General features: G+C 60.4%; 1 protein-coding gene across 8 annotated transcripts in view; it reads left to right on the top strand.

Annotated features, from left to right (window-relative positions):
• The window catches only part of BAIAP2 (BAR/IMD domain containing adaptor protein 2), a 49,115-nt gene that overhangs the window by 23,457 nt on the left and 3,456 nt on the right, over positions 1-22,202 (top strand). Inside the window, exons 7-16 of one of the 8 annotated variants that reach the window (XM_074608136.1) lie at positions 10,367-10,519; positions 12,719-12,946; positions 14,125-14,326; positions 14,796-14,997; positions 15,107-15,175; positions 15,431-15,593; positions 15,859-15,957; positions 17,404-17,438; positions 19,288-19,300; positions 19,978-20,068. In XM_074608136.1, the coding sequence (XP_074464237.1) occupies positions 10,367-10,519; positions 12,719-12,946; positions 14,125-14,326; positions 14,796-14,997; positions 15,107-15,175; positions 15,431-15,593; positions 15,859-15,957; positions 17,404-17,438; positions 19,288-19,300; positions 19,978-20,068 (1,255 nt within the window). Of the gene's footprint in view, positions 1-10,366; positions 10,520-12,718; positions 12,947-14,124; positions 14,327-14,795; positions 14,998-15,106; positions 15,176-15,430; positions 15,594-15,858; positions 15,958-17,403; positions 17,439-18,061; positions 19,345-19,968; positions 20,069-22,202 lie in introns of those variants that run through there. The other 7 variants (XM_074608135.1, XM_074608133.1, XM_074608129.1 and 4 more) reach the window with 7 other exon arrangements.

Here is a 22,202-nt window from a genome sequence, read left to right on the forward strand (position 1 = left end):
CGGGCGGTGGTGACTAACCCTGCTCAATCCACTGCTCCTGGTGCCTTTTTTTTTTTTTTTTTTTTTTGCTTAATGAATGAACCCAAAAAGATCATTAATTTCTGTTGTGCCAGATCCATCTTCCTCTGGATGGTGTTTTGCTTAAATATTTTTCTGTGCCTGCTGCCGGGGCGTCCCTTCCCCCAGCTTGCCGGGGCGGCGGCGCGGGCCGGGGGCGGCCGCGGTGAATCACCGCGGTGTGATCGGTGTGATGGCGGTGTGGGCTCGCTCGCCCACCACGCGCCATGTGCGCACGGGGTCCCGGCTGCGCGGGGCCGGGGTCCCTCCCGACATCCACGTCCCATGAGGGTGGGCACGGTTCGGAGGTCGGGGTCTCGCTGAAGAGCATCCAGGGCACATCCCCGGCTGGTGCCGGGAGCAGGATGTGCCAAGGGCCTGCGGCACCCAGGTCACTGATGCGTTCGCAGCAGGAGTTCATGAATTGTGATAGTCTGTGACCTGTGGTTCGAGCTTTGCCCGGAGCACGGCTGAACATGGCAAACTTTTAACGAGAAATTGCTGCACCTGCAGAGCTGCTCTGGCTGAAAGCCCTCGTGCTGCTACGCGAGTGGAGTCCGTTGAGTGATGGCAGTACCCTGAAAAGGGGAAGATGGACCCTGAAGGCAGAAATGACCTCGTCTCGTCTCTGAGGCACGAGAGTGTGCGTTATGTTGGCACCGGGAGCTGTTACTCTGGATGCCCCGGGCCAGTATCGTGTCAGTGATCCGTGTCTGCGGAGGGGGATGTAGATGTCGGTGGTGCTTCGCTCGCCGGGGCTGCGTGCGGGGCGGCAGTCGAAGTCATCGGCAGGTAGTCACTGTGGAGGCTGTGCTGGGGAAGTGACATTCTTAATTGCACTAAAACTTGGGAAATCAGTCATTCTCTGGGTGGCGTGAATCAGAGTAAGCACTGAAGGAGAAAACTCGTGCCCTCAGTCATCCTCCCTGCGCTGAGCTCCTGCCCTCCCGGCTCCCGAGCCGGCGCGGAGCCGCTGGCAGGAGGCACGGCGGGTGCGAGCGTGGATGGCCGGTGTGGGTGCAGCACGGGGTTGGGGCGGGGCGGGGGGATCCTGCCCGCTGAGGCGGGGGCTGGCGCCTTCCTGGGAGCTGAGCGGCTTCGGCCCCTTCTGAGCAGCGGCGTCTCCGCAAGCCCTGGCTCTGGAATTCCTGCTGAGCCAGAAAAGCCCTGTCAGGCAACGAGGCGCAGCGTGGGGAAACTCGGGAGATCAAACCTGCTTTGTTATCCTCTACCTGCCAAAGCTGCTGACAGGGACAACAGAGCCGAATTGCTGCCAGAGCCACCCTGCTCCTGCCAAACCACCCCCCCCACCCTCCAGGCTGGTGCTGTGCAGGGATCCCCATCCCACACCCGGCGTCGGAGGAAGAGAAAATCCGTCCCCGTGATCAGCATTACGGAGCTGGGAGAGGAGCGGCGGTTTGATGTGGCGGGGATGGGGTAGTCCTGTTGGCACGGCCGCGTGGGGCAGGGAAACAGGATCAGGCTTTCATTCTCTTAATCTTTCAGCAGTAAGTATTTAGGAAGCGCTTATCTCTGAAAAAGCCTTATGATGGCTTTTGAGCTTAAAGAGCTATGAGACTGCTCAACTGCTCGCTGCTCCCCCCCCCCCCCCCGCCTCCTCCCGGCCCAGATCAATCAAAACACAAAGTTAAAGTGCTGAATTCAGGCAAGAGGGCAATTTTCCCTCTGTTCTCTGCCGGCTGTGATGCTGGTATTTCCTTTCAACAGAAAAAGAAGATATTTTAGGCCACCCTTGATGCTGTTCTCGCAGCCTGGGCACGGGGGAGCGGGGGGATTACTCCAAGGGTGGGTCCAGCCTGGAGCTCCGAGGGCCTGAGAAGGGAGCCTTGGCTTGGGGCTTCGTGAAGCCAGAGCATCTGTGGGGCTGTCGGCGTCTCGCCGCGGGGCTTTGCTCCACAAAAACCTTCCTCAACTTACTTAAAGCAGAGAACTGCGCCGCGCGTCGGTCAATTTGTTTAGCTGGCCCAGGGCCACCCCTGCGGCCGGCTTGTAAAAGACCTGGCAGCCGAGGAGGAGGAGGAGGCTGAAGGCATCTCCTGATGCTTGCGGGATGCTGCAGACTTCGTCAGGCTGGTGCCCGGGGACCACAGACCGATCAGACGGCAAGTGGATGGAGCTCTTCTAATGGGCTGTTGCAAATTACTTGTCTCGTAATGGGGAGAAGCTGCTGTTGATGGAAACGTCCTGATGGCTACATCAGTCATCTCCTTCAATAAAGCAGTCGCGTCCTGCTCTTCTTTTAAAGACTCATCCACTTAAGCTACTGTAGCAGTCAGCAGCCAGGAGTCTGTGCTCTGTCATCATCCCTCTCCTTATTTAATGCAATGGGAAGCAGAATTGCTCCTCTCTGCCTTTGCGCCTCTTGTTGAGTGACCACATCATCTCACCGCCTGCAAGGGAGATGGGTGGGAGAGGCAGTGCTGTCCTCCGGGGAGCTCCGGGACGTTGGTTGCTCTAACACCTCGCTCTGCCGAGGTGAGAGGAGGTTTGGGGGCTGTTCAGGCTCCGGTTTGCCGGGCGGCAGAAGACAGTCCTCACCTGGGCCAGGGTTCCAGCGTGGCTCGGGCTCCACGTTCTGCTAGATTGATCAGAGAGCCTGGTAAAACAGCCCAGATCTCACCGGTGACTCCTGAATTCAGAATTTCCCCCTTGATGAAGCAGAAATAAATGCTGATATTCAGCAGGCACTGCACAGGACTGATTATCTTCTGGCTGGGGAGCAGTAGCTTCGGGAGGTCTGCTCGGGGCGAGGCAGCAGAGCGATGCTCCTGGGCACTCGCAGGAGGCTTCTGCTGAGCTTCGTCAGCCTCTCGCTGCATGGAGAGAGCTGGCCCAGGGCTGTCTGCAAGTCCCACGTCACCTGGCCACTGTCTCTTGTGCTTGTTTTGTGGAGTTTAATAGACGAGGATGCAGGATTAAGATGGTCGAGGATTTAAAACACCTTGTGGTTTGCAGTAAAGACGACTCGCGTAGTTTAAAAGCAGCTCAAAGTGCAATTAGGCTCCAGGAGTGATTTTCCATCTCCAGAGCTTTGTCTGTCATGGTCAAGAGAGATGCTGTGGTTGTGGGCTGTGACTGCTGAATGTCGTAATAAAGCCAGGCTTTTTATTCCTTATGAATCAGTCCAGAGCTTTTGTTATACATGAGGAATGAAAGCTGAGACACCAAACTGCCTCGGATGTCTCATCTTAGCTGTGGAGTTACTGAGATTTTTTTGACCTGCGTTGAAAACCGGGAGAATAAACCAACTCCATTCACTTCGTGTCTCTCACGAAGAAAAATGAAAACAATATTAAGATTAAACAATCGCCAAGGAAGCTAAACTGCTGTAATTTCATTAAACGCGTGGTTACGATCAAGCCATGAAATCAAGGTCACGATGGGTTTAGGACCTTGATTGAATCAGCAGCTCGGCAATGGAGTTAAGTTGGTTCAAGCTATTCATCAAATCATATTAACGCTACGAGCAGTTGGGTTTCTCCATTGGGCTGGGGCCAAGCTGAGTGTAATTCACGCTAAATAGCGAAGCTGCAGCCGGCTGTGCGCGGTGAAAGGCTGGGCCCGACCCAGGCAAAAGAGCTTTCGGTGCGGCGGTGCCGGCACCTCCTGCCCGGATGGGTCTCCTGCTTGTCCACACCTATGGGAATATTTTAAGCATTAAATACCACTGTGCCAAATAACCCGGGGGGGTGGGGAGGGTGGGTTTATAAACTTTAGTAATTGAAACCTCATTTTGGTATTCCCATCAGGAGAAATAATTTTAGGTGTAGGTCAAGAAGCTCTAACTGACAAGGAGTTTGCACAAACCAGGTTACAAGGGCTTATGTCAAAGTCAAATCGGGAAGAATTATGTAAAAGCTCGGTGGCTGCAGGTAAAACTCTCTCCAGGTCTGATGGTGCTTTCAGCCGGGTCAGGCTGGGTGCCCAGACCCAGCAAACGCGGTCAGCGGGTGCTGGGAGGGGAATGGCCTGTGGAACGCTTGGTGGGAGCTGCATCGGGTCTGGGGCTGAGCTGCTCCGGGGGTAGCGGCTGAGCATCCTTCTTGCCATGGCCAGGTCGGGACCGACAGGCGTCCCCACTCAGGACGTACCAACCTGAGCGTCCCTGTAGCTCGGTGGCATTACCTGCTCGTGTCTTGGGACCTTATTGGAGAGTTCAGCCCTTTTGGTATTTTTTTTTTTTGCCTCTCTTTATTCTGTAGTCAGCTGTGAACTCATGTGCTGGTGACTTCGGCCCCTCTCACCGTGGGGCTGTGGCCCCGAGCGTCTGGGGAGGCTTTGGGTGCTGGCGGGGTCTCAGCTCACCTCGCTCCGGCAGGGCACCAGCCCTTCTTCTCTGCAGACACGGTGCTGCAAGAGCCATACGCTGACATGGCTTTTTCAGACTTCGTGGTCTGCGAGTGCTTATGAAAGAGGCAGCACCGGGAGGAGGGGAGTCTCCACCTCCTGCTCCCAGCCGCCGTGGCCGGGGTGGGTTTGCTCAGCCGCCGTGGCTGGCAGCGTCCCCTCCACCCCGGGTGAGCTGCAGGCTCCGGCACCAAGCGTGGCTTCCTCAAACCGGCTCTACGAATCTATAAGCAGCTGCCGCAAATATGCAAAGTGAAATCTTAAACTTCTTTTCCTCTGGGCTGAGGTGCCTCAAATGACTCTTCTGGAAAGCCGGTCTCTCTTTTCCCCATGCCTGCGCAGGTCAGGGCCACATCTGATGAGCATTTTGGTACCAAACCTTGTGCACCGAGCCGTTGATCCGGGGCGTCCCTGTATCGAGGGAACGTTTTAAGCAGCTGATCACGAAGCCCCCGCACAGCCGGCTGGAGAAGGCGCTCGCCTGCTGGTTTGCTCGCTGTAAATTTTATGTAACGTCACGTGTGTGTGTGGCTGGCGCTTCACGGGAGCAGGGGAAGGCTGAGGCTGATGCCCCGGTGAACAGATGTGTGAGACAGGCAACGTAAGGAGGGGAGACAGCCCTTTTCGGGGGCGGGGGGCAGAGGGAGGCTGGCGTCCTCGGAGCAGAGCGGCTGTCGGGGCTGTGCTCCCTCGGATCCGCTCCGCGTAGTGTTTCACCTTGGATAACCATCAACGCGATGGTGTCCGCGCGTCCCGAGGAGGGCTCTGGCCGCAGGGGGATGGAGTCGGAGCGGTGCGGGCGGCGCAGCGGCTGCCGGCACTGACAGCCCTTCCCGGGCTGGGGGGGTGGGTGCTTGTGCAGGGCCGAGGATTTTGTCTGCTCCCCCCGGGAGAGGCGCAGAGCGGCGGGGGGTGCCTGTGTGCCAGAGGCACAGAAGCCGTCTGACAGTGGGCGGCTGCGGCGACGCGGGGTGCCGTGGCTCTGCGGGGGGGTTTGTCCTTGCAAAAGGCAGTGAAACGCGTCTTGGCTCCCTTGGTGACCCGCGTATAAGCATTCTCCGCTGCGGGAGAGGATTTGCTTTGTTGGTTTATTTGCCTTATTACAAGAGAGTTTAGGTCACCTCCAGGCTCGTGTCCGAGCTCCGGTCTCCTTCCCGTCCATGCTGTGCTGGGAAGCACCGCTGGTATCCCAGGGCTCGAATGCGGCATCGCTCTGTCTGGCTAAACAAACTGCCAGCCTCCTCTCCCTCTCCAGCCGTAACTTGGGTGATGATGGAGGCTGGAGGTGGCCCGAGGGGACAGTGTCTCCCCCGAGGCTGCTCCAGGGTCCACCAGCTTCCACGCAAGGAGCAAATTCTGGGAATGAGGAAAAGCTGCCTCCTTCCGCAGGAGCCGCCGGGGCTGCGGATCCCCAGGCTCTTGCTTTCCTTACTTTGGCTGTGGTAGGATTTCAGCTGTTTTTCCTTGAGACTAATCAACAGCTTAGATGCTCTTCCTCTCTTAATCAGCCTAACTTCTTTCTTATTTTATCCCATTACTTTCTAATTATTCTCCCTTGTGGTTCCCTAAATAAATCCTCCCTTCTCTTGGTGTTTACTCCCTCCGGGTATTTCAGCCGGCCGCATCGGTCTGGCACTCGGAGTCCTCTCCCTTCCCCTGCTCTGTGCCGCTCATCCCGTCCCGTCCCTCCCTGGGACGAGAGCCCAGTGTTTGGAACCGAGCATCTCTCCCGATGCTGGCTAGGAGCGCACCCACCGCCGGCTCCCCTGCGGCGTCGCTGGCTGTCTGCTCTCTGAGCTCATGGCTGTGCCCGCCCCGGCGAGCTGGTGGCCCCTGAAAGGTGGCCTCGCTGCCTGCACTCGGTTCCCTCTTGCACCTGCGGCCGGTCCCGCGCTCAGCCTGTGTTTCTGGCAGCGGCAGACGCATCTGATCACCCATAAAGATCCGTAATGATGATTTCTGCCGCCACGCTCGGCGCGGTGGTGATTTGCATTGCCCTTGGCTCGTACTCCTGAGTGGCTTGCACGTTCTTGGCTTGGGTAGAATGGCTTGAACTCATTTTTTTCCAGTGGGGATGGGTGGTTATTAAAGGCTTGACTGAAGTTCAGTAATGATGTTGCTGTTTCACCTGCGCTAACTACAGTGATGGCAGCGCGCGCTTGAAAAGAACTCAGGTCTTGACACTTCTCGGATGCTCTTCCATCCTCGCACACCTCTGGCTGTCAGCTTTGGGGCGGCGCTGGGAGGATGTTCGTCTGAGTGGCAGGGCCTTGGTGAGTCCCGGCTTTTCTGTGCCGGGGATGATGGTGGCTGTCTGAGCTGAGGACTTCACAGCATCTGTTTTCCTGTTTCATGTTTTTTTTTGTTCCTAATTTACCGTCTGAGCCGGTGGGGTCACTTGCTCTGGCTCCTGAGTGGAGATTGCCCAGCTTTGCTCCAGCACCCCTCGTCCCCCCGGATATCGGGCAGTCGGGAGGGGTTGGGCTAGCAGGTCCCCGGCTGGGCCACCACCGCGGTGCCGCCAGGGCTCTCCAGCCCAGGCAGGAGCCCCTGCTCCGCTGGCTCCCACCCCGAGCCCCGGCAGCGTCTTAAACCAAACCCTTTCCCGGCCGCGTGCTGACATTGCTAATTAGGTCAGCGGCTCCCGGTGAATTGGAAGTGAATGTGTTTGGGAGGCGGGGGGGGATGGGGGAGTTATTTGAGGCCTCTCCAACCTAGAAACCCAGAAAAGGTTTCTGGAGCTGTTGGGTGGCTCTGGCGCTTGCTCTGGCGTTCGGCACAGCCGTGACACCGCAAGCGCGGCCGGCTCCCTGCCCCGCGGGCGCTCAGGTCACAGACCGGGGGGATTTTTCCCCTTGTTTAAGGAAAAACATTGATGGGAGCCAGTGCTTCTCCTTGACCCTCAGCAGCGACATCTTACATCATGCTTTGTGCCTTGCCTTTTTTCCCCCCCCCCCCCCGCCCCGTGCATCCGGCACATTTAGCGAGGCTTTTATTTAAATTGTCTTTCTATGCATTGTTTGAAAGCCCATTGTCATTGCAAATCTAAAAGGAAAACTGTCTAGTGAACAAGAAGTGTCGCTCGCCATTTTGTAATGTAATAGCCTGTAAAAATCAAAGCTCTGAATAAATCAATGGCACATCAGGCATATTTACATAAAGTATATAAAGCGCTGAGAATACTAAATTTAGAGCTTAGGCTCTCTGCTTGCAAGTCGACATGTTCTAACTGGCTTCAGCCATTAAGACAAGCCTTTCTTGAGTGAAATAATTAAAAGTATACTTGCAAAACAAGATTGAAATCAGGGATGTAAATAGGACTTCAACTTGCGCATTTATATCATGATTAAAACTAAAAGTCTAACCTCGCTAAGATAAGGAAGGCTTTCCCCGGTGCGGGGGAGCGTTTGGGAGCAGAGGGGAGTACCCGGGGCACGGCTGCGCCGCGGTGGGATGCTCCTGGTGCGACTGAACTAAATGAGCCGGCGCTGGACTCGTTTCACGCCTCACCTGCTCCTCCTCGATGCCCCAGTTAGGAAATTAAGCTGGATGAGTTTAGGGTATCGGGGGCTGCCCTTGCTCCCGCGCTCCTGCTATTTTGGGTGCTGCCATGGTTGTGCTTCCTGCCAGAAACGGGGCTCTGCAGGAGGGGGAGCATCATCCCGCCGCTTCCCTTGGGAGAGAAGGGAAGGAAACTTTTTCGGGAGCTGCCTGTGCTGCAGAGGTGTGGGGACGGCGGGGCTCGCTCCATCCCGGCTGTAGCAGGGGTGCGATGGAGGTGTCGGGGCAGTGCACCGTGGTGGAGCCGGGGGCTCTGGGCCGTGCTGGAGCATCCTTCCCTCCCGACTCCCCGTTGCCGCTGCCAGGCTGACGCCTCTGGGCTCTGTCCCTGTGCTGTTGCCGGGGCTAATAATACCCGGGAGGAGGCGGCGTGCTGCTGGCAGCGCCTCTGTCCTGAGCCCACTCCGGGGAGCGATGCTTTCCCCGAGCTCGTCCTCCCACGGCCGCCTGCTCCTGCCCGCTGTCCCCGCAGGCACGTGCCCGGGGCTGCTGCCGCCTCTGCCCGGTGCCCGGGTGCCTGCCGCCGGCACAGCCCGGCTGTCTGACAGCTGTCCCGGTGCCCTCCCCTGTATCCCGCCAGCCCCAGTCGGGCTCAGCTCTCCCCACAGCTTCACTTGGGGGTGATGCAAATACCTCCATTATTTCTGCATCTACACCCAACGGCGTCAACTCAGCTACCTTCGTTTATTTCTGTTCCTTAAACATGGGCGTTTGCACTGGATTTTCTCATTTTGGGGGGGGAAAAAAACTCTCCTTGAAACAGGGTTGTTGGTTGCAAACTGGGTTTTTACCCATTTCTCGCTGAGCCCCTTCCCCCAACCCGTGTTGGTGCCTGTGGGGAGACCCAAAACGTGCTGGGTCCCACGGGAAGGAGCTCTGCGCGGGGCTTGCTCCGGAGGGAGGGCGCTCCGAGCGGGCTGGGGGAGCAGCAGGAGCTCCAGCTCTGAAATAAGCCCCCTTTGAAGTCTGGGATGTCACTTAATCTCACCGCTTTGTTGAGGTTTGTTCCATTTTATGTGTCTGCTAATAAATATTGTAGCGTGCTAAAAATAACCGTTAAACATGAGGAAAGAAGTAAAGCTGCTTTGGGCCCAGAATTTCCAGTTTAATTCCCTTCTTAGGGAAGCTCAGACTTTATGAAACTGGTTTAGCAGTGCCTGGTCCCCATGGCTGCTTGTGGCTTTTCGGTGTGGTGCTGCCATCCCGGGGAAGAGCCGGCGGCGACGAGGCGTTGCAGGGCAGGACAGCGATGGGTGGGAGAGATGCCCCTCTCGGAGGCTTGGTGGCCGCTCTCCCGGTGCCACATCAAGGGTGGAAGCTCCTTGCGGAGGAGCTGGGGACATCCTGAGGACATTGAGGGAGGAGAAAGTGGCTGTTTTCAGGGCGATGGGGACATCAGGGATGCTGATGGTGTGGCCCAGGAGCAGCCCTGTGGCCCCCAGCGTTGCTCTGAAGCCCTCCCGGGTGCCACGGTGGCATCGCAGGGGTCAGCCTGAGTGGCCGGGTTACCCCGCTCAGCCCCGGCTGCTGCTCCCATGCCCCGTATGACGCTGGCAAAGCCCCGCGTGGCCCAGCCGTGCTGGCAGAAGTTCTGTTGGTAGAGCAGGAGCCGGTGCCAGCAGAGGAGCCTCCTGCTGCTGCGTCTGCGGCGTCTCCGCCTGGCGCTGGCAGGGGCCCCGGCATCTGCGCAGCCCCGGGGTTGCGGCATCGAGGAGCGGCCACCCCGGCAGTCCCCTCGCTGCTTGCGGCCGGGCAGGGAGTGCTGTGCCAGTGTGCAGCACTGCCCCGGCACAGTCCCCGTGTCCCCCGCACCGCTTACCCTGCGGCTGACCGGCAAATGCAAACTGAAAGCGCTGCCGGTAGTTTCAGCATTGGCGATGGTTCATGTGTGGCCCCCGGCTCTCGGCGGCACAGCCCTGCCCGTCCTCGCAGGCAGCGGTGATTCGGCAGAGGGGGTGCCGGAGGTGTTCAGCCTGGGCGGTTTGTGCGCTGCGGTGGCTGGCCGGGACAGGCAGGGGGCTGCGGGGGCTGTTGCCAGCCCTGGGCGGTCGGGGCGAGAGCCTCGGCGGGGCTGTGGTGCCCGTTTGGTGAGAGGGTGGCTGCTCGCGGTACAGCTCGTCCCGCCGCCCGCGCGGCTGCCAGCCCACGCGTGAGTCAGCGCCTCTGCGTGGGGGGGCTCCGATGAGTAAGGGCGGGTTGGAGGGGCCGCGCAGGCACACGTGTGCCTGTCCTCTGCTGGGGGGCCTCCCTGCAAGCCCCCCAGCCGCCCCATGGCTGCACCGCTGGCCCCTCTCCGGAGGATGCCGCAGCATCCCCTGCCCCGCGCTCGGTGGGCGAAGCGGTGAAGGCAGCCATCTCTCTGCTCCTCTTCCTCTTCTAGTACATCGAAGCCATCAGCAACAAGCAAGGCGAGCTGGAAAACTATGTCTCCGACGGCTACAAGACGGCCCTTACGGAAGAGAGGAGACGGTTCTGCTTCCTGGTAGAGAAACAGTGCGCGGTAGCGAAGAGCGCGATCACCTACCACGCCAAGGTGAGTCGGTCCCACCGGAGATGCCAGTCTCTGCGGGTCCCCAGCACCGGGTGGCTGCTCCTGTCACGAGCCATTGCCTATGGAGCAGGCTGAGATCCTGAAAGCCGCAGCTGGTGCAGCCCCTGCGGCTCGGGGGGCAGAAGCTGGGAGGCTATACCAGTGGGTCACCCATGGACGAGGTACCCTGAGAGTGTTCCTGGGCTGGGAGAGGCGGAGCTGTGCGCCCTGAGGAGGGGGCTCATCTCCCGTGGGTGCTGCTCTGCGTTTCAAAGCAGCTTCTGGCTGCAGGAGCTGGATGGGACCAACGGCGCTTTGCTGGCGTGGCGGGGGTGAGGGCAGAGCCTGGCAGCGCATCCCACCCTCTGGCTCGCCCAGGCGGTGCCGGCCCCTGCGTGGTGCGACTTCACCGGCGTGAAAGAGCTCGCAGTGGGTGGACGGGGCTGAGTTTACCTCTCCCGCCTGTCGTGGTCACCGCGGTCTGAGGGCTCTGCCCCGGCTGAGGCTGGTCAGGGTCCTGCCGCATCAGCTGGCGAGTTGCAAAAGCAGAAGAAACGCAAAGCAGCGACGTTCCCGCTCGGAGTCGGAGCGGCGCTGCCCGCCTGGCAAAGCTCACCCCAGCCTTGGCCTTACCCCTGGCCTTAGCAAAGGTGGGGATTAAACTGGAGACAAACCTGTACTCCAGACCCCTCTTGCCCCTTTCTGGGCAGCCCACATCCCCTGGGCCGGGGGCTGGAGCTGCTGCCCACCAGCCTGGAGAGCGGCGGCCCCCTGCGCTGGTCCGGAGTGGAATCCATCCGGATGAGGGCTGGGAACACCAGCACTGCTCCCGCAGCCTCCTGCTCCCGTTCTGGTTGTTCCCCACCGCCACCCCCTGTCGCTCACAGCACCCATCTGTCACCGCCGCGCTTGGCACCGAGGAGCAGGAGAAGGAGCTTGGATTAGTCAGTGCAGTCCTCGGCCTGCGGGCTGCATCCATGCTTGGCATGTGCGAACTCCTGCTGTAGTGCAGGAGGGGAAAAATCCCCCCCGGGGGTGGGGGGTCAGCAGGCACAAGGGTGCCGGCACCTGCAGCGTGGCTGCAGCACGGTGGAACGAAAAGCTTCTTGCAGCAGCAGCACACGGAGGGTGATTTTTTTGCAAGAAGGACTTTGCAGGTGGCAGGTTCAGAGCGCGGTGGGCGTACGTGTGATGTGGGCGCCCGGCCCCGCACCAGCCTGGCAGCCGGCGTGGGCTTTGCCGGCTAAAAACGCCGTCCCGCTGCTGCCTGCAGCTCCCGCAGGATGCTGGCAGCAGCCGTGGTCTGGGTGGCGAGGCTGCGCCTCGGCTGGGGCCCATCGTGGGGAAATGTTCTGGGACTCTGAAATTGGCTTTAGAGCGTTTTTTTTGACAGTGGGGACTAAGTTGTCTGCAGATGAGACCGGCTGCGAAGCCATGCAGAGATGTCGGGTCCCCTCCTGGCTCTGCTGCGGGGTGAGCCGATGGGCACGCTAGCCATCGGGCTGCCCAGAGCCGCCCCTCCGCTGCTCTTCACGGCATGGGTTTAGGCGGGGGGTCTGCGTGTGGTTGGCTGGGAATGACCTCAGGGTGGTTTAAGACATCTCCTCCCTTGGAGAGTCACACGACGGGATGCTCGCTCTCATGGCGAGGGTGTGTTAGCTGAATAAGGGCAAGTTTAGCTCCATCTTTTTTTCCCCCTCCTTGGCCCGGAGCACGGCGGTGGATGGCTGCGGGTCCTGCCTGTGGGCAGGGAACAGCAGGGTTTGGGTGATGGGCCCACAGCCCTAAGCACGAGGCTCACCCCTGGGGACGGAGTACGGGCTCTGCCCTGCAGAGCCTTTGGTTGGGTTTTGTTTCTCCGCTCGGTCGAGTGGTGCTGTTCCCCGAGGAGCCCAGCGCCCTGCCCGGCTTCCTACGGCCCCTCTGCTCTTGGAGCTGCCCCAGGGGTGTCTCAGAATAAGCTGGGGAGATGAATTACCTTCTCTTTCCCTCCTTTCCATTTGTCATGACACCCTCCTGGCTCAGCTGCCATCAGAGCCTGGAAGCGGTAAGTCCCCGTTTTTTATCTCGTGCGTGCCATGCCCAGAGGAGTTGATGGATCTTGTGGCCGGGATCCTCACGGTGCTGCCCAGGGAGGGGTGCAGAGCCGGGTGGCTTTTCTTACACCCCTGTGCCCTCACACCTCGTTTTTCTCTGTTGCAGGGGAAGGAGATGCTGACGCAGAAGCTGCCACTGTGGCAGCAGTCCTGCTCGGATCCCAACAAGATCCCGGACCGCGCTATACAGCTGATGCAGCAGATGGCTGCCAGCAGCAATGGCACCATAATGCCCAGCCCTCTGTCTACATCCAAATCCAACCTCATCATCTCTGACCCCATCCCTGGTGCCAAACCTCTCCCTGTCCCCCCGGAGCTGGCACCTTTTGTAGGAGTAAGTATCTCCGTGGTGGAAGTTGTCCTGCCCTTCCGAGCAAAGCTGGAGGGACGAGCCCAGGCCGGTGTCACCGTTGTCCTCAGCAAGTTGCCTTTTGACGGACTGTCTTTCATCATAGAATCGCAGAATGGTTTGGGTTGGAAGGGACCTTAAAGATCATCTCATTCCAGCCCCCTGCCCTGGGCAGGGACACCTCCCACCAGCCCAGGTTGCTCCAAGCCCCGTCCAGCCCGGCCTTGAACCCCTCCAGGGACGGGGCAGCCACAGCTTCTCTGGGCAACCTGGGCCAGGGTCCCACCACCCCCATAGTGAAAAATTTCTCCCTGAGATCTCATCTAAATCTACCCTCCTCTAGTTTGAAGCCCCTGATCCCGAGTCCCCCCCCAGCTTTCCTGGAGCCCCTTTTGGGACTGGAAAGGGGCTCTAAGGTCTCCCTGGAGCCTTTTCTTCTCCAGGCTGAACCCCCCCAGCTCTCTCAGCCTGTCCTCACAGCAGAGGGGCTCCAGCCCTCCCAGCATCTCCGGGGCCTCCTCTGGCCCCGCTCCAACAGCTCCGTGTCCTTCTGCTGTTGGTGCCCCAGAGCTGGAGGCAGCACTGCGGTGGGGTCTCCCAGAGCGCAGCAGAGGGGCAGAATCACTCCCTTGACCTGCACAGGGATGGTCCCATGGCAACGCATACACGCGCCGCTCTGGGACGCGGGAAGGAGCCTGGCATGGGGATGGGCAGCCTGTTGCATCCCACCCCGCCTGGGTTGCTGAGCTCTGGAGGAGCAGGAGCTCCTGGGCCAGGGATTTGGGGAACCCATGAGCTGGGCTTGCCTGGCCAGGCTCGTCCCAGTCAGGCTGGTCCCAGAGCTGTGAGGCTGTGACCCATGTCATGAAAAGACCCCTCAGAAATGGATCTCCCCCCTGAAGTGGGGGCATGAGCTGAGCAGTAGATCCCAGGAGGGGTCTATCAGGTGCAAGGCAGCTTGGAGCAGTAAAATACTGTAGAGGTGACCCCACTGCTCCTTCCAGAGCAGTTTGTCTCAGGTGGGGAGCTACACCCAACAGGCTGAAGCTCTGCTCCGCTGCGAACCGCCTTCCCTGGAGCTGCGTCCCGCTGCGGGGGCTGCGCTGGGATGCCCTAGTGAAGATGTTCCCCGTCTTCCCCCCCCTCCTCTCCTCTTTCCGTAGCGCATGTCGGCACAGGAGGCCATGCCGGTGATGAACGGAGTCTCAGGCCCAGACAGTGACGGGTACAACCACTGGTCTGAGATGAAGCCAGCACAGCCCAAATCTTTATCTCCTCCCCAGCCTCAGAAGCAGCTGAGTGACTCTTACTCCAATACACTCCCAGTTCGCAAAAACGTGCCACCGAAAAACAGCTACGCATCAGGTGAGGCTCCATCCTCCGCTCCGGGGGGGCTCCTGGGGTGCCAGGGTGCTGGCTGTGCCAGTCGCAGCCGGGGTGAGCGGGGTCGTCGGGGATGCTGGTGGTGGGGGGGGGCAGTGACCAGCAGCATCTCTCCGATGTCAAGTGCTACTGGTGCCTGTGGATCAGGTGTTAGGAAATGAGCGGAGCCGGGTTTTCGACTGGGTGGGCTTTCAACCCGTGGGCAAGATTTCCCGGAGGGAAAATCTTGAGGAATCTCACACAGGGAGGCTGCTCCCTTTGCCGTGGACAGCGTGTGATGCCAAGACCAGCGGTCAGGTCCTGCACCTTATTAGGGGGGAAGGTTCAAGTCAAAAACTGAATGTTTTATTGGCACCTGGGGTAAAATAAGCAAGGTCAGGGACCTGCCCGTGCCTGGGTTTGGCGCGGGGTGAAGGACCTGGGGCACTCCTTGGTCTCTGTCTCCCACCAGCCGAAAACAAGACGCTGCCGCGCTCCAGCTCCATGGCCGCAGGGCTCGAGAGGAACGGCAGGACGCGGGTGCAGGCCATTTTCTCTCACGCTGCCGGAGATAACAGCACCCTCCTGAGCTTCAAGGAGGGTGACCTCATCACGCTGCTGGTGCCGGAGGCCAGGGACGGCTGGCACTACGGAGAGAGCGAGAAAACAAAAATGTGAGTGCCGTGGCCATCCCCGTGAACCGCTGGACCCCGGGTGCGGCCTCTCTGGGGTCCTCCATGAATAAACGCAGGTTTGGCTTCATCCCCTGCCTTTGCCTTTCAGGAGGGGCTGGTTTCCTTTCTCCTACACGCGAGTCCTCGACAGCGATGGCAGCGAGCGGGTCCATGCGAGGTAGGAGCATCGTGCTGGGTGCCGTGCCGGGTGGGTCCCTGCTCCCTTCCCAAAGCAGGGTTGTGGGCTTGGGAAGGGAACGCTCCGCTTCCCCCGGACACGATGCCTGTCCTTAGGAATAGCGCCCAGCACAGGCGGGTGGCACCTGGCTCGGGGGGAGGTTTGGCCATGGGGTGGACGGGCAACCTGGGGGTCTCAGCCCGGGGTGGGCTGGTGCTGATGGCTCTGCTCTGGCTCCCCCCGCCCCCCCCGCAGCCTGCAGCAAGGGAAGAGCAGCAGCACTGGCAACCTGCTGGACAAAGACGATATCGCCATCCCGCCGCCCGACTACGGCATGGCCTCCCAGGCCTTCCCGGCGCAAGGCGTCAACACCTTCAAGCAGAGGCCGTACAGCGTGGCCGTGCCCGCCTTCTCCCAGGTGAGCCCGCGGGGCAGCGGGGGCTTCTCTCGCTTCGGGGTGGGGGGGATTTTTTTTTTATTTTTTTTTTTATTTTTATATATAACCGGGAGATGCTTGAGCCAAAGCCTCTGCGGTAACCCGGGTGTCTGCGGCGTCTCCGTCCCGCCTGCGGTTTTAAAGCAGGAGAATGAAATGTGTTAAAGCGCGTTCTCGGTCTTGGCGTGGTGCAGACCGCGTGGCGGGGCAGGAGGGCTGCTCTCCAACCTCTCTTCGTTGTTTGTAGGACTACCTAATGCCCTATGGGTGTGCAATTAAAGACTATTCCAGTGGCCTCTGCCAACCACCCTCCGCTCACTACAAGCCTTACACTAGGTCGACCGCTGTAAGTCCGAACGCACACAATGTTTCCCTTGGGATTTACGAGCAGTTTGGCTGTTTTTGCCTGGGGACCCGTGTGCCTTGCCCATGGTCTCGTCTCCTGCTGAGCATCTCTCCTGGGGAGAAGGGACGGGGGATGCAGGGAGGCAGCGGGAGAGGAGAGCAGCGGACGGGGAGGACCGGCCAATTTGGCGGAACGGGCAAGGCACAGGGAGCCAGTGGCACAAAACGGCACCGTAAACCCCCAAAGGACAACACTTGCCAACTCCATGGGAGCCTCCCACCAGAAACAGGCTGTTCACAGGCAGCTGGAAGCGTTTTCTCTGGCACGTGCCAATTCAAGCCGGAGACGGTCCCGTGGGGACACTGGGGTGAGTGGGGCTGGGGCAGACCCTCTCCAGGTCTCCCCGCTCCAGCGGTTGTCCAAACCAAGCTCGGGGCCTCTCAGATAAGGAGTTGGGGAGGATGCATGTGTGGATGAGATCAGCTTAACCCAGGAGCCACTGGCATGGTGGGATGAGCCATGTTGCCTTCCCCAGGGCGCTTGGCACATGCTGGCATGTAGGGAGAGGATGAGGAGAGGGAGCGGTGGCCGTGTGGCACCTGACCCTTTGGCTGGGCGCTCCAGAGGGGCGGCAGCTCCAGCCGGGGTCTGGCCCCTCTGCAGGAGACGGGACAAGCGCAGCCCCACTTGCCATTTGCTGAGTTTTCCCAGCAGGGTTTGCTGCTGGATTTGGGGTTTCCTGGTTGGGAATGTTCCTAGGACGGGGGGAATGTGGGTCAATGATCCCTGGTGTGTGGCCAGCTTGGACACCACCAACTCCCAGTCCTTCCTGGAGCAGTCCTGTGTTTGTCATGGAGAGCAGAGCTGCTCCGTGGCCATATCCCAGGGCAGGTCCTCGCCCGGGGAGTGACATCCTCAAGGGACATCCTCTGAGCCCGGTCCCTGTCTGCTCCTTGGACCCCTGCAGTCCTTCCCTGCTGCAAACGCCGTTCGGTACCGGCTACAGGAGAAAATGGTCCAAAACCCTGTGGGTTTCTGGTGGGAGTTAATACAGACAAACACCACTTTCCACAGAACATCTCACTGGTGTCTCTCAGACCTGTGTGATCCCTTTCTGGGTGTCTCGTATCTCAAAAGTGGCTGGAGCTCTGTGCCACAGTGGGGCTGGGCAGAGCAGACCGGAGATCTCCCGGCTCTCGCTTTCCCTTGTCTCGCCAGAATAAAGTCCTGCTCCGAAGAGAGTGGTGCAACTTTACTCTCCGCTGTCTGAATCCCATTTAAATCATCTCCATATCTCCCTTTCCTCTCCAAATGCATTGGCTCTCAGCCCCGGCATCCCTGGGTCCCGATGCACTTTGGTCTGTTCGTGTGACCCCCCCAGTGGCACCTGAGCGGGCACAGCCGCGTCCCCCACCCTCACCGTGCTTCCTCCCCTCCTCTCCGCAGGGTCTCGACGACTACGGGACGAGGTCCGTCAGCAGGTAAGACTTCGCCTTCCTGTCACGTTACCTGAAAGTGAACTGTTGGTGTTGGCTCTGGGCGAAGCCGTGGTGCCGTGTCCCCATGGGGGTACCTGCGCAGGCTCCCCGGGGGACAGGCGGTGGCTGGGATGGGGCCGTGTGGTGGGGGACGCGGTGCGGGGTCTCGTCTGTGAGCTCGAAGGGACCCAGCACCTCCTGGGGAGAGCAGGTCCCGGGGCCAGCCCCTGCGTTCCCCGACGTCGCACCCCGCCGGGGCTTTTGCATCTCCTGAGAGAGTCGCATCTCCCCACCCTCGTCTGGGCTCGTGCCCGGGTAGCGAGGGAGAGTGTGCGCTCTCGGGCTCTTTCCCACCCGGCAGCTCCTCCATCCCCGTTCCCTCTTCCTTGGAGCCGCCCCATGTCTCGTTGTTGGGGGTAACCCCCAAACCCACAGGCACGGGCTGCGAGCGAAGCGGTGCCAGGCAGGGGCCGAGCTGGCCGCCCCGCTCCGTGGCAGGGATGCGGTGCTGCTGCCGGTCCCCATGTCGCCGTGCCGGGGAGCCGGGCTCCTGGGCGCCGTGTTGCCCCGCGGCGCGCACCGGCAGTCCCGGCCACTCTGGCAGTCTCCTGTGCTTTGTTCCGCAGCGGCAGTGGCAGTTTGGTATCAACAGTGTGAGGACACCTTGGCTAGCGGCGGCCCCTTGCTGCTTGGAAGAGCTTTCTGCTTCTTTCCTCCCTTTTTTTTTTCTTTCCCCCTCGTTTCTCTTTCTCTACTTCTTTTGGATTTTAAACTCTTGTGATCTTCAAGGAAACCATGGTGCTTCTCCACCCCTCCCCGGTGTTCACAGTGCCCTTGTTTCTGAAGCCTTTTCAGAGCAGAAACTGCCGATCGGTCTGTGCTCGCTTTGAAGCAGCCTGGATGCAGTTTACACTTTAGTGGGACCCACTTTTTGTACTCCTGTGTGAATGTTAGCGATGCACTATCCCTCCTCGGGGGCTGCGTGCCAGCCGCCTCGCACGAGCCTGGACAAAAACTCCCAGACTGGAACAAATATGCATGGCCTCTGGTGTCCGTACTGTTACCGAGCATCCGGGATGCCCGTGCCCGGGATGCCATTCCCGCGGGGGGGCAGCAGCCCCGCGTGTCCCCCCGCCTCGGCCCGATCCGCTTCCACCCAACCGCCCACCACGGTGGCTTTGGGCGAAGCGGATGGTGCAGAGCCCCCGCCCCGGGGAAAGGGCTGCTTCTGCGCTGGGGTCCCGCCGGCCGTGGGGTGCAGCCGGCAGCCCCCCTGGAAGGGTTATTCCTGGTTGTTTTATAAATATATATATATATATATTTTTTGTAGCAAGGTATTGTTACCTCATGTTAGTGCTGGGGGCTGGCGCGGAGCCATCCGAGGATGCTCTCGCATCCCTAAACGGGGTTTGACGAGGCAGCCCCCATGCTGCACCGGCGGCTCGGCAGCGCCCGGGGGTCTCCCAGCCCGGGCTGGGTCGGTGCTTGGGGTCCCGCTTCCGCAGCCGAGCCCGGCCATCGCCCTTCCAGTGCCCGTGGCCATCTCCACCGCAAAGCTGTCCACGCTTTCTTTTTCTGATGTGATTTTTAGAACCTCTTACATTGCCTGTTTACTAAGACATTGCTGGCAATACAGACACACACATGGACAAGTTTTTGTTTTATATACTCGCCTATGGGCGTATTGTAACAAGACCCTCCTGCATCGATGTCCTAATTTTGCTAAAGATTTTTAACCCAGGATATTTCGTGCTGAATGACTGAGTGTAGAGGGGGGGGAAAAAAATCCCAGCCTAGCAAAGCCTGTACGGAGATTGTAAAGTGCTGAAAAATCCTTTTTTAAAAGCCAGAGAGAAATGTGCCCTGTACTGAGTTATTGTTTGAATAAAAGTTTTATTTATTGCATTGAGCTGGGCCTCGGTGTCTTTTTCGGCTGCCGTGCCTGTGTGCTGCCCATCACCGCCTGCATCGCCCATTGCACATTGCCATGACTTTTTTTTTTTCCCCCCTCATCTCCATCCCCTCGGCATTAGGGTGCCGCCAGCCCGCGCTCGGGCCCTGCAGGCTCTAAACAGCTTTGCTGAGCGGGAGCAGCGAAAACTGTTTAAGGGCCGGGTCCCCCCTCCCTGTGCATCCCCGGGGGATGCTGCTGCCGCCGCCGCTTGCTGCATGCCCGGGCTGCGGCTGCGCTTTCCTGGCTTGGCGGCGGTGGGAAAGCGGCGATGGCCAGGGCCGGGGGAAGGAAGCCGCCCCCCTCCCTTCCGTAGCCCCCGCCATGCCCAGCCTCTCCTCTCTGCAGGTGGCTCCCGCCGCCCGGGCTGGCCGTGCCCTTCCTTCCCCTCCTCGCAGGGAGCCGGCGGGCAGCACCAGCAACTCAATAAACACCACTTTTCCTCCTTTTTCTTCTTTTTCCTCCTGCTTCCTCTGCCTGGAGGTGCTGCGTGCGGTGCAGCCGGCGGGCTCTCGCGCCGGGGTGGCCGCCGGCTCGTAGCCCGGTTCCTCTCCTTAACCAACACCTTCTGTTCCCATCAAGGGGTCGGAGCGCGTCCTGGTGTCCTCCAACCTGCCTTCTCTTTCCCTTGCAGCCCCGATGTTGAAGTGGCCAGGTTTTGAGGTGCCCCTGCCCGTAGTTAGTAAGTTGACGGTCTTGGGGGGGCCGAGCCCTGGGTGTGCTGGCGCTGGGCAGCGGGTGGCAGCCGCGGGGCTGCGTGGGGACGGTGCCACCGCTCTGCTTCATCCCCCTGCACCCGGCCGAGCGCGTCCCCTCCCTCGCTCACCGCTTGTCCCCATCCCGGTGGCGGGAGCTCTGGGTCTGACCGCGCTGCATCCGCACGGCTCCTCGCACCGCACCGCCGGCACGCCGGGCAGCCGCTGGGGCCGTGCTTCCCCCGGGGACACTGAGCTGCTGCCCCTGCTCCTGCCGCTTCCCCTGCTCCCCGTAACCAGCCTCTTTGGTTGTAGGTCTCCGGTGTCCGTGGTCCCACGTCGCCGTCCCCAGCCCTCTCCTGTGGGACAGAGCAGATCCACACTAATGTCAAGTTTTTTGAGCAGCTTCTTTTGCTTGTAGACCACCCTGGGGACACATCCCCACCCCAGCCGGGGCCCCAGGGCAGGGATGGAGCCGAGACCCCCGTCGCCAACATTGCAGAGCCCAGGAGAGCCCTTTCCCTCTTTCTCTTTGATCCGTGAGCTGGTTTTCCCGCGGCTGCTGGAGCTGCAGGCTGCCGTCCCAATGGCTCTCCTCTGCCAGAACAAAAATAGTTAAATAATAACCCCTGGTGACTCATCAAAGCAACCTTTCCTCTCCCTCCAGTCCTGAGAATCTATTTTGGCATCCTGGGAGGAAAAGTGATCTAAGAATCTGCATTAATTAGGTGGGAAATTAATTACCCTATTTTTAAGCAAAAGCTATTTATCTTTTGAGGAAAGCGAGAGCGCACGTGGAGAGGTGAGGGATGGCAGGGGACAGTGGAGGCAGCGAGTGTCCTTCCCAGGGGGACTGAGCCCCTTCCTCCTGCCCCACGGGAGGTGGCTGGGGGTGTCCCAAAGCTGCCGGCGTCCAGGCAGAGGTAGCTGGTAACCAGGGCCGCTCCTAGAGTGGGTTAACCCCACGGTCATGTTTCTCTTGGTAATATGTTACAGGCGCCCCATATCTGGGGATGGCAGGGCTGTACCCGTGGGGGTGACCTGCCGGTGGCCCAGCCGTGGGACCCGGCGTGCGGGGATGTGGCAGCGCCGGGGCCGAGTGGGGCTCGCTGCCGCAGCCGCACGGCCATTGCCTCCGTTTGCAGGAAGGAGAGGGTTCGTGCAGCTCCCTGGGGGAGGGCTGGGGCAGAGGAGGGGCTGGCGGCAGGCAGGAGAGCCAGGGGCTGTGGGGGGCTGCAGGCAGGAGAGGTGGGGGACGGGGGGTGCAGGGTGGGCAGGGGCTGCAGGGGGGCTCTGCGGCTCCCTTGGCTGCTGTGCCCGGTCCAGGCTTGACCCATTTGGCTCTGGGTAGCCCAGGGTGGCTGTGCACCATGGGCAGTCAGTGGTGTCCCCATGGCTGCCTGCACCCCCCCCCCGGGTGATACATCCTGCCCGTCCTGCCAGCAGGGGACGGGGGGGACCTCCTCGAGGCAGGTGAGGGTGCTCCCCGTGTCACAGCAGCCCTTGTCCCCCGTCCCGGCCGCAGGACCTGTGCATGCCAGGGCTGCGCATTTGCAGACGCTGTGCACAGCAATGGGCTGGCCACGGGAAGCACTGCCATCGCTGGTGGCAGTGGGACAGCACTGGGGACACCCCAGGTAGGTAAAAGCCCGGGTCAGCCCGTCGGCTCGCTGGGCCGGGCTGCCGGGAGCTGGGCTCTGCTGGGGCTCGGGGCCCTGCCAAGCTCCTCCGGGCGCCCTTCCTCTCCCCACACTCTGCCTCTCGGGTATTCAGCTGCTTTAAAGGATCCCCAGCCAACACGGAGCTGCAAGCTCTGCTCTTGGCCGGGGGGGGCCCCACGCATCCCCTGGCAGGCAGGGAGCCATAGCCCCCCCGTTCCCCCGCAGCGGCACGGTGCGGAGCCGGGCGATCTCGGGGTGCTCCTGTGTGTGGTAACGGCTCGAGCCCAGCCTGGGGGACTGGAGCAGCTTCTCCATCCCTGGCCCCCCCCCACCCACTTTGGCAGCCCCAGCTTTAGGCCTGCTGGAAGGCGAGGTGGGAGAACATCCCACGCGCCGGCTCCTCTCTTACATCCACCACGGCTGTAACTGAGAAAGAAGCAGAGGAGTGGGGGGGCAGCTC

The sequence above is a fragment of the Larus michahellis genome, chromosome 14, assembly GCF_964199755.1.
Source record: "Larus michahellis chromosome 14, bLarMic1.1, whole genome shotgun sequence".
In the NCBI taxonomy this organism is placed as follows: Eukaryota; Metazoa; Chordata; class Aves; order Charadriiformes; family Laridae; genus Larus; species Larus michahellis.